This window comes from Pholcus phalangioides, unplaced genomic scaffold (genome assembly GCF_987345545.1).
Source record: "Pholcus phalangioides strain wild (caught in Gottingen) unplaced genomic scaffold, Ppha-v1.0 ptg000011l_1, whole genome shotgun sequence".
In the NCBI taxonomy this organism is placed as follows: domain Eukaryota; kingdom Metazoa; phylum Arthropoda; class Arachnida; order Araneae; family Pholcidae; genus Pholcus; species Pholcus phalangioides.
Window position 1 is genome coordinate 10,584,700 of NW_028301604.1, and position 15,412 is coordinate 10,600,111.

At 35.3% G+C, this 15,412-nt stretch overlaps 1 protein-coding gene across 1 annotated transcript; it reads right to left on the bottom strand.

Annotated features, from left to right (window-relative positions):
* Positions 1–506: 506 nt before the first annotated feature.
* On the bottom strand, positions 507–1,646 carry LOC149080036 (putative G protein-coupled receptor 173). Its single transcript, XM_089238591.1, has one exon. It carries the CDS (start codon positions 1,644–1,646, stop codon positions 507–509), a length of 1,140 nt encoding a protein of 379 aa, XP_089094717.1.
* Between the last annotated feature and the right edge of the window lie 13,766 nt (positions 1,647–15,412).

The following is a 15,412-nucleotide window of genomic DNA, read 5'->3' on the forward strand; positions in this document are numbered from 1 at the left end:
AACATAGTTGATAAAAATTGGAGTAATTTTGCTGACATTTGCATAAAAAATTGGAAAGCTGATTGTTCAATTTTTAAAAAGTCTTTTTTTTTCAGATTAGTTCGTTACATTCTTTTTACAAGCATGCCAAATGAACCAGAAGTTCAATTTTCTAACGGTATGGATTCTATTTGAGCAGTAGGATTAAAGCATTATTTGCATCAATCGATTCAGAATGAAAATAATGCTATTGTCTAAATTGATCGACATGAAATGAATTGTGGGAATTGATGATACAATTATATTAAATATTTTTAAATATTTTCTGAGTTAAATATTTTCAAGTTTTTAAAAATAGAGTATTTGAAAATTTAAAGATTAACCATCAAATATGAGTGGTCATTTTTTTCACTTACAGCTCAACAACAGGATAAAACTTCATAAAATTCTCTTCATATCTCTTAATGGAACTTTTAAAATGATGAGTGAAAACAAACGTGCAAATTTTAACGTTAACCAGTTTTGCTCTAGTAACTAGAATTACTCAGAGTCGGAGAGTAACGTTGTTTTTCGTTAACATTCCTTAATCTGTTTCTCGAAAAATGAGATAAAGAAAAAAAAGCAATAGGAGTTACAGTAACTTGAAGGTACGTAAGCCAAGTAGCCGTAGCTTCCAGCCATTCTGGCACATGGACTTGTGGATTATGGAATTCGACGGCGTAAAAAAAACAGACGGATATGTAAGGCAACCACATAACTGAAAAAATCACGTTCACAGTAAAACACAATTTTGTAAGTTTTTCTTCTTTGTGTCGTCTTTCGTTACGCCAATGAGCTATTTCATAATTTGTTCTGGGCGGATGATGGTGGAAAGGATTGCGATCTATGATGGATATTGGTGTATCGGGAACAAACTCTTCTTCCCATCGTTGTCTAACCGATCTTCCAACTCTGGTGTCGTAGAATCCCCAGCTTGCGCTCACGGCTGGTTCGTAAATAACTGGTCGCATTCTTCGCCTACTTCGCAAAAAGAATAACAGTTTCACGTAGAGCATGTTTGTGAGAACCATGACAACTACCAAACTTATCATTAAACCTAAAGTATCAACGTCATTTTGATAATAATGATGCGGGAAAATGCATTGTGCACCCACCACATCATACCTCTGGCGGACACCGTACACGGTTGGAAACGCGAACAAAAAAGCCATACCCCAGACGAAAAAGAGCATGACCGTGCCGTACACATTTCGGAAACGGTTGCGGTAGACATGATGGTGCCTGTTGTCGAAATATCGGTCTAACGTCATTCCAAAAATACTGAGACAATTGCCGAGTAAGCAGAAGATGTTTGTAAAAGCCATTAGCTGACAAAGTTCTCCTCCGTACTTCCAGTTTAGGCGATGGACGACAGTAATGAAAGTGATCGGAAAACAGACGAGAACCCTTGCCAGATCTAACATGACGAAGCCAGCCATCAACGAGTAGGGTGGCCGTCGCAATTGCAGGTATCGGCCGAAAGCGTAGATCACCAAGGCATTTGCCGAGCTTCCAATCGCGATGATTAGGCCAAGGGAAACGAATTTCACGAGGGTTGATGTCCCGGCTTGGTTTCCTGCTGTATCAAGGGTGAGGTTACGAGCTCCTAAAGCAGTTTCTGCTCTCATGGTGAATAACTTCGATGAGAAGGAACAGAAACTACTATCATTCCTTTGTGCTTCTCCTAAAAAGGATGCGGATAGTAAGAGGCTGATACTACGGCGCCACCTTCGCTTAAACATTTCGATTTCTCCGCTCCGGAGCGAGCTCATTCACAACAATACAAAAATGATTTCCAGTTCTTACATAAAATTTTATACTAACCTGCCATAAACATCAAAGTTCAATTTTTCGATTGTATAATTACTATATTTCATTAATTATTTTTTCAAGCACGTAACATGGATCACAAACATGACAAATTGTATCTTTTCTTGTGCTCAAACCTTCATTTTTATATATTTTTACATGAAATCATGCTTCATATTTTCTGGAATTTTATTGACTTTGTATTAGCACGATTAAAATATATTATTAAAAACAAAGGACGCACATTCAAAATTTACATTGAAGAAAATTATTATTCTTGTAACCTTTCGAGTCTTTTACGAAACACTTACGAAAATGTAGATATAATGATCTCTTCATATGCAGCACAGGAACAACCAAGAGCACGGATGCCATTATTTAGAGAATTTTTATTCAGATAATCCTTTTTTTATATTTTTCATCTCTCACGTAGACAATAACATTGTTAAGGTAGGATCGAGAGAAGGAAATGGACCGTGCGATCAATGAACGAGCGAAATGGACCGTGTCCCCTTTAGCACCTTCAATTTCTCCAACTGCCATCAAGAACATGTTTGCGAGTAAAACAAATGATATACCACGACGTATTACCTCGTCTAATTTCTTTATATCAGGCTTTCTCTCCTCTCCTTCAACTATTGAGCTATGCGGTAAAAGATCTACTTTTGCTTTATCAACATTTAAACACGAAGGCACGCTTGACCCACTATTCAATATATGTATGTTATTTTTGAAAACATAGTAAAAACTATCATTATCGATATTAGAAAAGTGAACTGTTTCATAAATAAAATTCGAACAAAAAAATTGGGGGTTTTTTACTAGTTATTATAATGTGTGTACGAGTATTTCATGCAGTAATCACTTATCGATCTTATTTTCCAATTTTCATAACGGAGTCATTCCCAACGAAATAAAATTACTAATATTTTTGTGAACAAAAAATCTGTTTGTTGTGGATCAATTACTGAGTGATTCTTTTTTTTTAGCCACGTATTAATTTATCGTGGCATTCGAAAAACCATTTCTGTGATTAATCAATGATTTAATCACACTCGAAGTGAATTCAAATGTAGTTTACGGAAAAAAACGTTGAACATGACAAATATGTGAGATGAGTGTTAAAATGAGTGAGAGTGTGTGTGTTGTCAAACGATATTGTGTGTGTTTAAATGATTTATAGTCATAATTATATCATAGCATGAAATATAAGTTACGAAAGTTATCTTCATTCACCATTTTAAGTAAATATTACAAATTCGAATAAGCTTTACTGAAAAAACGGGACAATAAAGTCGGAACAGCCAAAAATACAGTAATGCCCCGTCAAATACTGGACAACTAGTCACGCTACTCATGTTGTAAGTTACAGGTCCGTCGAATTGTCTCGGACACTTAAGTGGTCCTTGGGTTCAGAAAGGTTGAGAAACACTGATATAAACCATAAAAAATATCATTTGTTTATACATACTTGATTATATGATTTTGTATTATTTAGCATCGAAACAATCAACATAATAACATAATTACTCGGAAAAAAGTCAAATGCAACCACTCACATTGATTGAAAACTGTTCATAATTACACAGTACTTGAAAAAGAGTAAAAAGAAAATACTGTCATTAAACAAAATTCAGAGAAAGAATCATTTATTTATTTTTTTATTTATTTTCTCTTATATTAAGGAAGAAAACGTGGTTTTTATGCTATTTCGTGTGACATAATATGGAGATGAGAATATGGAAACTGATGCAACATAAAGAAGCTACCACCATTTGGCGCTGATTTATACTGACGAAAAGTAGAAAAGTTTTTTTTTGGAGCCTCGCCTATATTTTGATTAAAAAATCGATTTACATGGTTTATCCAAGAGAAGAGCATTCCCAAACAGGACAAGGTATGCCACTGGGAATGCGTGTGATTAGTGAGATTCGTGGGTGAATATTTCGCTGTAATTTCCTCTGTGGCATGCAGCCTTTCGTTCCTTTTTTTTTAATATCATTATTTTACTGCGTGACCTCATTGCTATTGCTGAAGACCTAGATTCTTCTAGGAAACAGAATGACTTGCTTTACTTATGAATTCATTTACGTTGTGTGCTGGGAGGGTTTCCCCTTTTCTTTTCTTCGGTTATCTCTTTAATATTTATCGTCACTTTTATTATATTTCCGAGAAAAATAGTTTCTTTCCCGAGTTAATAATGGTTTATTAGATTTTTTTTTTCCGCCAAAAAGTCCAGCAAAACAAATTTAAAATTGAATGAGTTAGTTGAACTCCGACTTACTCACGTAATTGTGATATCTATAACCAGGGACGTATTACGAACATCATGGGACCCCTTGGCCAAGTGATTTTTCTGAGGCCCTACCTGACAAATTCTCGAAAAATTCAACCACTTCTCATTTTTGTGAGGCCCCCGGGTAGTGCCCAGTTGAGCCCAAGCGTTTAGACGACACGGTCTATAACACTGCTCAACATTGATTTTGTTCCCAAAGATTTTTCAGTGGTTTAGGGTGATTTCGTGGGGCTGATTCCAAATCTGGCGTTGGTTTTGTCAGATTGGTTCTAGTTTATGAGATAAAGTGAAAGTTAAATTTCAATGGTAATACACATAAGTAGTATACAAATCACATTCAAAGTGTGCGAAATGTAAATCAATAATAAATTTAATATCAATAAATAAACATTGATGTCTGATCATGTTATAAATGTAATAATATATTGAATAAAAAGTAAAATAATGAAAAATTGGAAATAAAAAATCTAAGCAGAAATTAGTGGCGGCATATATTGAAATGTTGGGAGTATGCATTATCTCAAAAACTAGAGACAATTCGACAAAACCAACACCAGTTTTAAAATCAACAACCCCAATATACCCTAAAACCGTTTAAATTTCTTTAGGAACACGGAAGTTTCTGTTTTTTGTTGGGCAGGGTAATTTTTGATGCCACACTGAAGGATGTACAACGTAGAAATCATTTCGGTTGTTAGAAATTTAAGAGAAAAACCAAACTAACTGCACCATAAATCGATCACCTAAATAGGCCTAATACATATTATGAAGAAACTATGAACATACACTAAATAAACTATAGAACAACACACCTATATTATTATCTTCGGATGGCCGTGAAGGTGGCGACCATGATTTCCTGTGCACGGCTGGGTTTCGAAACTTTACTATTTGCAATATTTATATCCATTGCCGCAAATAAGAAGCCTAAGAAGAGAAGTAAAAATATTTTTCCAATATTTTTTCTGTATAAATTCACTAGAAAATCAACGTAGAGTTCCATTAAAAGGCTTTACTTGAGAACCTGTGAAGAACCCGGACCAAAGTATATTCCTGTCGGAATATATGTTTTTGAATATTGCCTATATATAAGGCACATTTTCGTATGGCATATCTATAAATTGGAGTTTGAAGCAGTATTTCTTGAAGCAAAGCCAAAATTTTATACGTTATAAATGCATTTAATCTCAATTACTCAATTACAGCCCTTAATATTTTGCGGCCTGGTGCGGCCATACTCTTCGCACCTGCCTAAGTAAGGCCATATTCCTATGTAAATAAAGTTCCGTTTTGATGTTCTCTACTTCCCCCTAAATGCTTTTACGTGGGATTTTGAACTATTCTGTATATGCATCTAATTAAGAGATTCTAATACATAAAAAAATCTAGGGATTCATAAAACAATTTATAATATAAACTGTGTCTTTTGATAACCATACACATAAAAACAGTGGAATAAAAGTTCTAGCAAATTAACTTATGTGCAAGTTTGAAAAATCTCTATTTTATCAAATGCTGTATGTATGTCACTATGAAAGCCGGAAGATGATAATAAATACATATATAAGATCATATGTTAAATTATTAAATAATACTGTATAATATAAATGCACGAAGTCAGGAATTTCAGATAAGTCATTCATGCTGCAAGGATAAGTCTTTGTAGTCTAGTGGTCTAGGGCAGTGTTTCTCAACCGCCGGGCCCTGACACCATTCATACCGGGCCGCGAGTGATCAGCTGTTTCATTTTTTCTCATTCATTTTCCGTAGGTCTTGTGTTTGACCGGGTCTTCCACTGACAAAAATGAATGAAACCGGGCCGCGGGCTTGCCAAGGTTGAGAACCACTGGTCTAGGGTGCTCACCCGGCAAGTGAGAGGACGTGGGTTTGATTCCCCGCAAGCAGTTGCAATTTCTCTCTTTCCTCAATGTATCTTCGCATCAGCCAGCTGTTAAAATCTTCGTATGGATAGCGGACATTGACATCATCCTCGGATAAGATAAGATTTGTTCACACAGTTTAATATTTTTCAATTAAGTATTCGAACACGTCACTACTTGTCTCATCTCACAACGGTCATTTTATGCACACCTGGTGGGTAAAATAGACCAAGATCTACAGCAAGCATCTTCAACTTATTGCTTGTGAGCACCAGTACTCAAAGGGCTCGATGTTGTGTCCGATTTCATGTTCGTGAGGTGCTGAATCAATCCAGCTTAAATAACTTGTACAACGTTCATTCGTATGTCAAACTTGCCGTTAGGATGCTCTTCTGTTAATTATGGGTGGGTACAGTCAGTGCTCGCGACTTGAAAAAGGTTGAAGACCTCTGATCTACAGTTTAGAACCGCTGAAGAAAAAAACACGTTCCTGCACAAGCGAATATGGGTGCCCCAACCAAATGGCTGCCAGGATCATATAGGGAATTTTATAAGTGCATACCACATTCCCCTCATTAGCCGGCATGCCGGGTAACATCGAGGGAGACCAAGGTGTCGGGAATACCCGTATTTCCCGGAATGGAGGGAAATTCGAGTCAGAGATTCCGGATAATTCTCAGATATCTAGACTCTAAGAATTGATTGAATTGGCTTATTTCAACCTTGTCTATCCTCTGCATCTTTAGGATCATACTGTTTCACGTACTATCCACACAGTCTAGTTTTATGTATGCTACCACAAATATTACTTTATTAAAAATGTAAGATATTAAGCATATTCGTTCGCGTAGGTTAGATCAATTAAATGCAGAACCATAAGTATTTAAACTTAAGATTTTAAAGACTGCGAAATTTTTTTTGTGTTTCTTGATCATGTGTGTCAAGTTGGAATAAGCAGAGAGAGAAATTAAATAATTGCGCTGCAAAACATGATGTTGTAATACAAAAGCAACAGCATATTTTCTTCAATCTCTGAACATGAAGAAAAACGTACAAAATACAGTATCTGTATTTCGTATTATTAGAACGATAATTATTATATTAGATCGTAATTATTAGGGCAATAAGTAAGTGCTCGACTCTTTTATTATAATTATCAAATTCCCTTGTGAAAGAATTTTGCTGCAGTGATATTTGATGATTTTGCTGCATTTATTTATTCTTTTTCGTTTAGTTATTTATATAGCTATTTGATATAAATTGGTATCGGTCTTTTGAATGTATCATATGATCTTTATTGAGCTTCGCTTTTTCCGGCATGCTGTGGGAATGGACCAGGTACCAGCATTCAAAAAGCTGGTGTCCTCCGATTTTCCCGGCACGTGGGCTAATAAAAGAGAATGAGGTACATAGTATATCTGTCTATTCAGAAAAATGAGTTTTGGAGTGAACGCAATTCTTTCACGTTAATAATTCATACAATAATCATGTGTTTTACTTAGAGAAATGGAATTATTTTTCTCCGTACTATTTTAGAAGAGCGAAAATGCGTGAAAGGCGAATTAACAATTAACGAGACGAAATGCTAACATTCATACAAATAATGAATTACAAGCTTAGCAGATAATGAATATAATAATTCCTTTTTTTTACAGCATAAACACAACGGGGGCGTCGTAGACCGCAGATTTTTGACCCTGTGCTTTCTGTGAATTTTCACTAGAACCTATTGCTGCTGCACGCAAACTACAGAATCAAAACGAGAAAAATGACCTTGGTTTCGAGGGTGAGAAAGAAGTATTGTTCTTTTCAACTTGAGGTCTCCATGGCTCCGTTTATTTTTCATTGGAAAAAAACTTCGTAATAATGATTTCGTGCTGGGCCATTATGAAGATCCCGAAACCTTGCCAATTAGCTTTGAACGAAAGAAAAACTTTCGTTAACCATGAAAGACAAAGTCATTCAACAATTCTCACCTGCTTATTCATTAGATCGATGCATTTAATATTTTCATTGAAATATAGGAGCAACAACGAAACTTTCATTGTTAGTTTTTTTTTTTATTAGATTCAAACTCTCTCTGCATTGTGTGTATTACGATGATTTACTGGTAACAAGGAAAAACATTTGTTACAAAGATTGAACTGCAAAATGACAGTACTATACCCTACGTTTCCAGTCAGTTAATTTTTCTTAAATTAGGCAATGGTTTTTATAGTTTTTTCCATCTGATCATGTACCTTAAAAAGTGTATATTGTGTATACGTGATGATCAAAAAATAAAGATCATTCGAAATAAAAAATTAATTTCAATCATAAAAGTTCAGATCTTACCAACACATAGGGAAAGCCTCAATATCTAGTAAACATTTCAGTGCAATTTTAAATGCATTCAAATTTATGACTGAAAATTAAAAAAACAACAACTAAATTTTTAAATTTGAAATTGAATAGAAAGAATAGCTCTCACGCAAATTTATCGGTAACAATTTAATTTTATCAAGTTAAATATTAATGATAATAGTTTGAAATAAGGTCAAAAAATATTAAATAACGTAATTATTTGCGTGATTAAACTATTTAGCATTTGATTAATATAAATAATATTTTATATTTCTGCTTTAGGTCGAAGCCCGTAAGCAAACAAACACAAAGTTACATTAAACAGCAGAAAAAGTGGTTAGGGGGTGAGTTGAGATACATACACGTCAAAGACGCTGTTGAGAAGAACATCAAATCATCAAATATATACAATTCTAAGATAAAACAAACATAATTTACGTGTGAGAGTTGCCAATGCATATTTTTACAGAATTGATAAAATCGCAAAACCGACCTGGCTGGGTATTCAAGAAACTGATTAAATCGGAAAGGGGAGTGTAAGAAATATCGAAAAGGGGATCGCGTAGGGAGATCAACATAGGACAGGTGCAAAAGAAAAAAATCTGTGGGGCATCGCCTTTCACAGAGGGGGGCAGTAGTGGTTGCCACATACATACAAAACAAATTGAAAATTTTAAATTGAATTACAACATATCAACCTTGCTGTATATGCTGTAGTTACACGTATACAGCGAGCATGATGAACATTTTTCTATCGTTTTTTTTTTTTTTTTTGATAATATGGATTCGATGAATAAGCAATTTCCGTCAAAGAAAATTAGTCAGCGAAACAGAATAAACGTTACTAGGAATTTGTGAGACTCTTAAGGTTGTTAACAACTTCGAGATTACAGCTTCTGAATTACAGCTGGGTAATGCATTTTTACAAGAATCCAAAGAGGTGTTTCACTCTTATAGTTTCTGTCATGCCAACTATAAGAGAATCATTTGACCACGCGGAAGTAGAAATATCATTGCTTTGGCTTTTTTTTTTGCTTGACTGCTGGCGAAATTAGAAGGTTAATGACCCATTCTTTGGAAGTTAGTCACGCATGAATCCACCGTCCGCAGATGAATCAATGAAATGCATCAGAGCTTCAATTATTTCATTAAATAACTGTGTTTTATCCACCCGTTTCCCAATGATATGGTTTTTACTTCATTTGAAACGATTTCCTATATTGATGTAAAAAAAATAAGTATAGCTACGCCAGCTGCATTAATTATATTCATCTTTTGTGTTCTGTTCAAGAGATCGAAATTGTTAGTTATGATATTTCTGATTTGTTACCAATTCAAGTTCGTCTTATGTCACTTCCTGTGACTGTTAAATATGGTCGTCTTTCATTATCAGGACGTACTTGGAGTCCTATCTGAACGACTGTGAACAGAAACAACCGTGCTCCCAGTCAAGTTCGAAAATTTAGCATGCTCATGTCATATTCAACATTTAAATGGATTTTTATTCCAAAATATGTTTTTTTCAATGCTATCATTTATTTTTATCATTTTTCTTAGCACTTAAACCAATATCTTTTATAAATTTCTGTTATGTTTTTCAGTAGAAGTTTAAGTCTTTCTTCCAAGTTTCACAATCTGTTGCCGATAAAATTTACGCCTCGAGATAATTTATTTTCATCTTAATCTAGAGGATTTTTGAACTAACCATATCTATAAGTGGGCAAGTATTGTGGTTAATTTTTGTGTCTCAGTTCAATGCATTTTTTTTTCATTTTTAATCTAATATGTAATGATTATTCTCTCACAAATGTTTGAATGATTTGATAATTTTAAAATCAATAAATGTATATAGAGTAATAGAGTCGTTGTCTAATACCCAATTCCATAACCATTCGTCTTCTAATTGCAAAAAAAGAGAAAAAAAATGTTTCAAATGTTATTATAAGGGCTCGGATTTTTATGACATGTCATATTTTTTTATGACAAGTCATATTTTGAGAATGTTCTCGCTATTGGTCTTATATAGACTATCTTATATAGGTCTTATATTCATATTTTAAGCATTTTTAAGCTATCGGCCATAGTTTAGGAATTTTCAAGCAATCGGTCATATGTTTTGGTCATTTTTTTTAATCACTGTGAATTGTAATCTGTAGGCATTTCTTCAGAGATGTAGCACTTACAATGAATCTTTGTCTTTTTTTTCAGAAAAAAAAGCATTTGCATTCCCAAGGATCACTTGTTTGTTCTTGGAGGATCCTTTTGCTATGTTTCTGAATAGCACGCCAAGTACTTGCGAAATATGTTGTTCATTCGGGCACTAGAAATCTTGTCGTGCAATGCCTTTTCATCATCGCTCCCCGTTACTGTAACGCTCCAAAGCTCTATAACAATGTTTTCTGCATTATGTTTTGAAGTAAAAAAAAAATTTCACATGTTTTCCCCTAAAATTGCCACTCCTGCCCGAAGTTAATGTTCAGAGCAAGTTTCGGGAGAATATTTTTGTTCGTAATTTTGAACAAAAAAAAAAAACTTGGTTGCTCTTTCTTGTCCAGTGCTCGGGCCACCACACACCCCTGCTTTCCCCTAGTTGCGGCTCTGCCTACAACTGTACGAAAATCTAAAATATTCAAGCATTACACTTCACTTACCACAGATGGCAGCACTAACTTCACGTACAACACTGTATTTGTACTCAAATGGTTAGACATATCAGGTATCAAATAGGGGAAAATAACATACACACACTTTCGGTGATAGGCCGGAGTTGTGCTCTGTGTAAAAGAAGAAGGACCGATCATACCACTATATTTTATTTTGCTAAATATGTTAAAAGTTCCAGCACAAAACCAGTCTAATGTACGGCAACATCACAATTCAGCTTGAGAAACAATCAACGAGATTGCAGAAACTAGACATCTGCTTTATGACAAACCTTCTTCAAATATTGCTCCATCTAAGTAATTTTATTACATTTTCAAAAAAAAAAATAAAAAAAAAATTGCAAAGTGGTTTCTTAAAATGTTGCTTAGAAATAGCAGTTTTTTTTAAGCACATGAAACTGCATCTCATAAAACTCCGTACAATTCTAGAACGCTAGTAAAGAACAGATATTAAGGTAGGAGTGGGGGCGTATCTGTATTCATTTTTCTTTCCAAATCAGTGAATATGTTTAAGAACGAAACAAGAAGGGAAAGGAATTTAGGGTTTCCGACCCTCCCTTCTCGAAATGTAAGAAAATGACTTATATACATAAAATCACATTTATTTAGAAGACACCAACGAATGAGGCAAATACACAAAATTTGTGTTTTTGTGTATTTGCCTTATTCGTTGGTGTCTTCTAAATATTCTTGGGCAAAGTGGATCAACTCTTCTAAAATCACATAATGAAGTTTACAATACCATCAGTCTGGTCCCCCCACCTAATTCCCCCTATCAAAAATATTTCTGGCCACGGCCCTGGAACTTCAAATGAGATTTAAATGAAACATACAATATTGGCAATGCGATAGAAAGTTATGAGCCATTTGCAAATCTTTCTTTAATTTGCACACATATCTGATTCACGAACCGTGCTTTAAATTCCCGTTCCTCACACATTTACTGACACATATATTCTGAGTATTTCTTCCTTTTTGGATAGTTCAAGACAACCTGTAAGAAAATTTTAGAAATGTTTAAGTTCATGTTACTTTAAGAATACTTTGCTCTCCTTGATAATTTTTTTAATTTCTCACAAACGCTGCCCAGTTGTTTCTATCTCACGACCATTAACATTCATCTGCAGGGTGTGCAAGAATATGAACAACATTTATCGTTTTTAAAATTTTTCGAAAATCGAAGGTGCATACAACTTGAAGAATTAGTACACTTGATGCTAGGTTAAGGATTTTTCATCGAGAAAAATATAGGGAAATTGTGATCTTGAGAATACGGGAACTACACGGAATATTGCTAATTCTCACCAGAAACTCTGCAAAACATGAAGAGAAAAAAAAGCCAATTATGGCTGAAAATGAAATAAAATTTTCAATGAGTGCTGAATCGATGGCTACTGCAAATCGCACTGTGTTGAAGTGCATTTATACTACACCTGTTTGCTATGCTCCCTGCACGTGTAAATAAATAAATAAATATATATATATATTGTAAAACTTCATTGTTTATATATGAAGAATTGAAAAACAAAATTGATGATGAGAAAAATTGGAATTTGAAAGCATCAAAGAAGATTGAAAAACTCAAAAATGAAATTAATCGAACACAATGTCTCAGGCTCTCATCGGGGGAACACCCTGACCTTGGTTTGAAACAGACCGTTTATGAGAGCATCTTGATCCTCGAGAAGCCTAAATAGATGCTCGAACCCCTGACGTTCTGCTATTGTACCATTGAATTCAATAATTACAGAAAAATCAAAAGAATAAAAAGTATAGCCAAAAAATTGTTGTCCAGACAAAAGACAAATATTATAAGCCATAGTTGCAGTTTTCCCATTGAAAACGGATGTTATTTTGGGAGGGTCGTTACATCGAAAGTAAAACATGATAGTTCTGTGAAAACATTTAGGACTTATCCTACCGGACGTTGCAATCAAATGGGCGCTATAACGTGGGTCGATATAACGAGTGTCGACTTTACACACACACACACATGTGTGTGTATGTGTTTTTAATACAAGTCAGGCAAAAAAGAGGCATGAAAGGCCCCTGGCCAAACAAAGCCTCCTAGATACTACACCTATCTAGAAGGCTCTTTGCCCTGTCTCAAAATTTCAAAAAAAGCCCTTCTCTTTCTGTAATACTCCGCGTAACACATATAAACACTCGCTCTCGTGAGCAGAAAAATTGGATGACGGAGGTAAATTTGTCCATTCTTTTTATTTTTTACAGCACAACAAAAGCGAAAGAAGGCTGTGCCCCCCCCCCTCCTCCAAAATCTCCTGGTGGGGTAAACGAAAAGAAAAAGCTCAAGTGTGTGTGTATTTTCATCCTGACCAGAAATCGGTATAAATATTGTACGGATATACTAAAGGCACACTATATAAAGGGTACACTACTCATCGATTCTTTTCTCTTCGAAAATTAAGTGTAATATTATATCCACGATGATTCAGAGAAGATGGAAAAACTATAAGAGGTGATAGTGCACACCAATACAAATAATTGTCATCAGGGCCGTAACTAGGATTTTTGCCGCCAGGAGCAAGCTTTATTTTGCCGCCCCGCAACTTTAAATTCTATAATTTTGTAACACACGGAGTTCTTTTTTCCTACCTAAAACTGCTACGCTTAAATTTTGCCTCCCGTGCAATTGCACCCCTTGCCCCCCTCTAGTTACGGCCCTGATTGTCATCAAAGAATGCATGGTCTAACATGAAACTCAAACGCGCTAGCGTGTTTCGAAACGGCCACATCGCAAACATTAAAACAGCATTCCTGTTGAAATTTATCGGGAGAGAAAGAACACCATGCATGCAAATGTAACCTGGGGAAGAAGAAACCGTATGTAAATCTGCGTCACAGTGAATAATAGGAGTTTACGCCAGCCCTGTGAAGTTATTCCAGAGTGCAAAAAAAACCGTTCTAACAGTTGTAACGTACGGGGTAATGGCTTACTTTAGTAATGCTGAAAAAAAGCAGACATTCATTTCATTTACGCATTCATTACGCAGATATGCATTTCATTCATGCATGTCTGCTTTTTCAGTATTACTAAAGTGCGCCATTATCCCGTACGTTACAACTGTTGAAACGCGGTTACACGCTGGAATAACTTCACAGGGCTGGCGTCCACGCCTTCTATTCACTGTGACGCAGATTTGCATACGGTTTCTTCTTCCCCAGGTTATATTTGCATGCATGGTGTTCCTTTCCTTCCGATAAATTTCAACAGGAATGCCATTTTAACGTTTGCGGAGCGGCTAGCTAGAACGTGCTAGCGCGTTTGCGTTTCATGTTAGACCATGCATTTTTTGATGACAATTGTTTGTATTGGTGTGTACTATCACCTCTTAAAGTTTTTCCCATCTTTTCTGAATCACCCTGTATACTCAAATCTTCAATTTTTTTCTCATCTCTGTCATTTTTCATGTGTATTTTTGTACAGTTATTTTTTTAAATATCTTAAAGATTTTTTTTGTAGTAACGTATATCTAACTTTTCCAATGTGATTCGGTGCCCCTTATAATTTGGCACCCTGTGCAATTGCACAGGTCACACCGCACTAAGACCGCCCCTGATCATGGGACCATTCCGCTAGCGGGGAGTGTCCGTAAATGCAAATCGAAATACACTGAGGCCCTGTTTCACAGACTTCAGAAGTTTTTCGTTACCGTGAGTTGTCCGCTAACGGGAAGTGTTCGTTATGAGGTTCCACCTAATGACCATAAATTTTATACTCATAATCATCATAATAATAATTTATAAAATTGAGGAAATGGCTTATACTTGATTTCAATAAGAAATAAAAAAAGCTTTCTTGAAAATAAGGGGAAAACGGGATATTTCTAAGAAAAAGTCGGGATGGCTAAAATTTCGGGAAAATACAGGTCATATGGTCACAACTCATCACTCAAGAAGTCAACGATAGTTTGAGTTCCCTAAAATGTTTCGTAATTTTACGTCAAAATTGTTTGATTTTGCATAGAACCTCGAATAATCTTACCAAGACTTGATTTCGGTATCACCGTCAAGGATAAGTTTCTGAATTTATGACTCTTGTTTCACACACGCACACTCGTTACAATTTGGTCATCCAATGTGACTTTCTTTTCAAACCCAGCACAATTCCGTTCTATCGCCATGGGCAATTTACTACGGAATGAGTTTTACCGGGAGTGTGAGTACGTACCAGTCTGTGCGTATCTAATGTAGTGTCTGATTTTTTTTCCAGTGCTGCCATCTATATTTTAAATTGTGAATAAAGTATGATTGAATATTTGTACCGTAATAGGCCTATTGCTCTCGGTGGCGAGAGATGTTAATGTGGAGATGACTTAAATTTACACCTCAAACTCTCTCTCTCTCGGGAACCACAGAAAATCTGCTTCAGCCGACCAAAG

Bases quoted from the DNA above. Each gene is read 5' to 3' on its own strand.
- LOC149080036 (XM_089238591.1), bottom strand. From the start codon at position 1,646: ATGAGAGCAGAAACTGCTTTAGGAGCTCGTAACCTCACCCTTGATACA.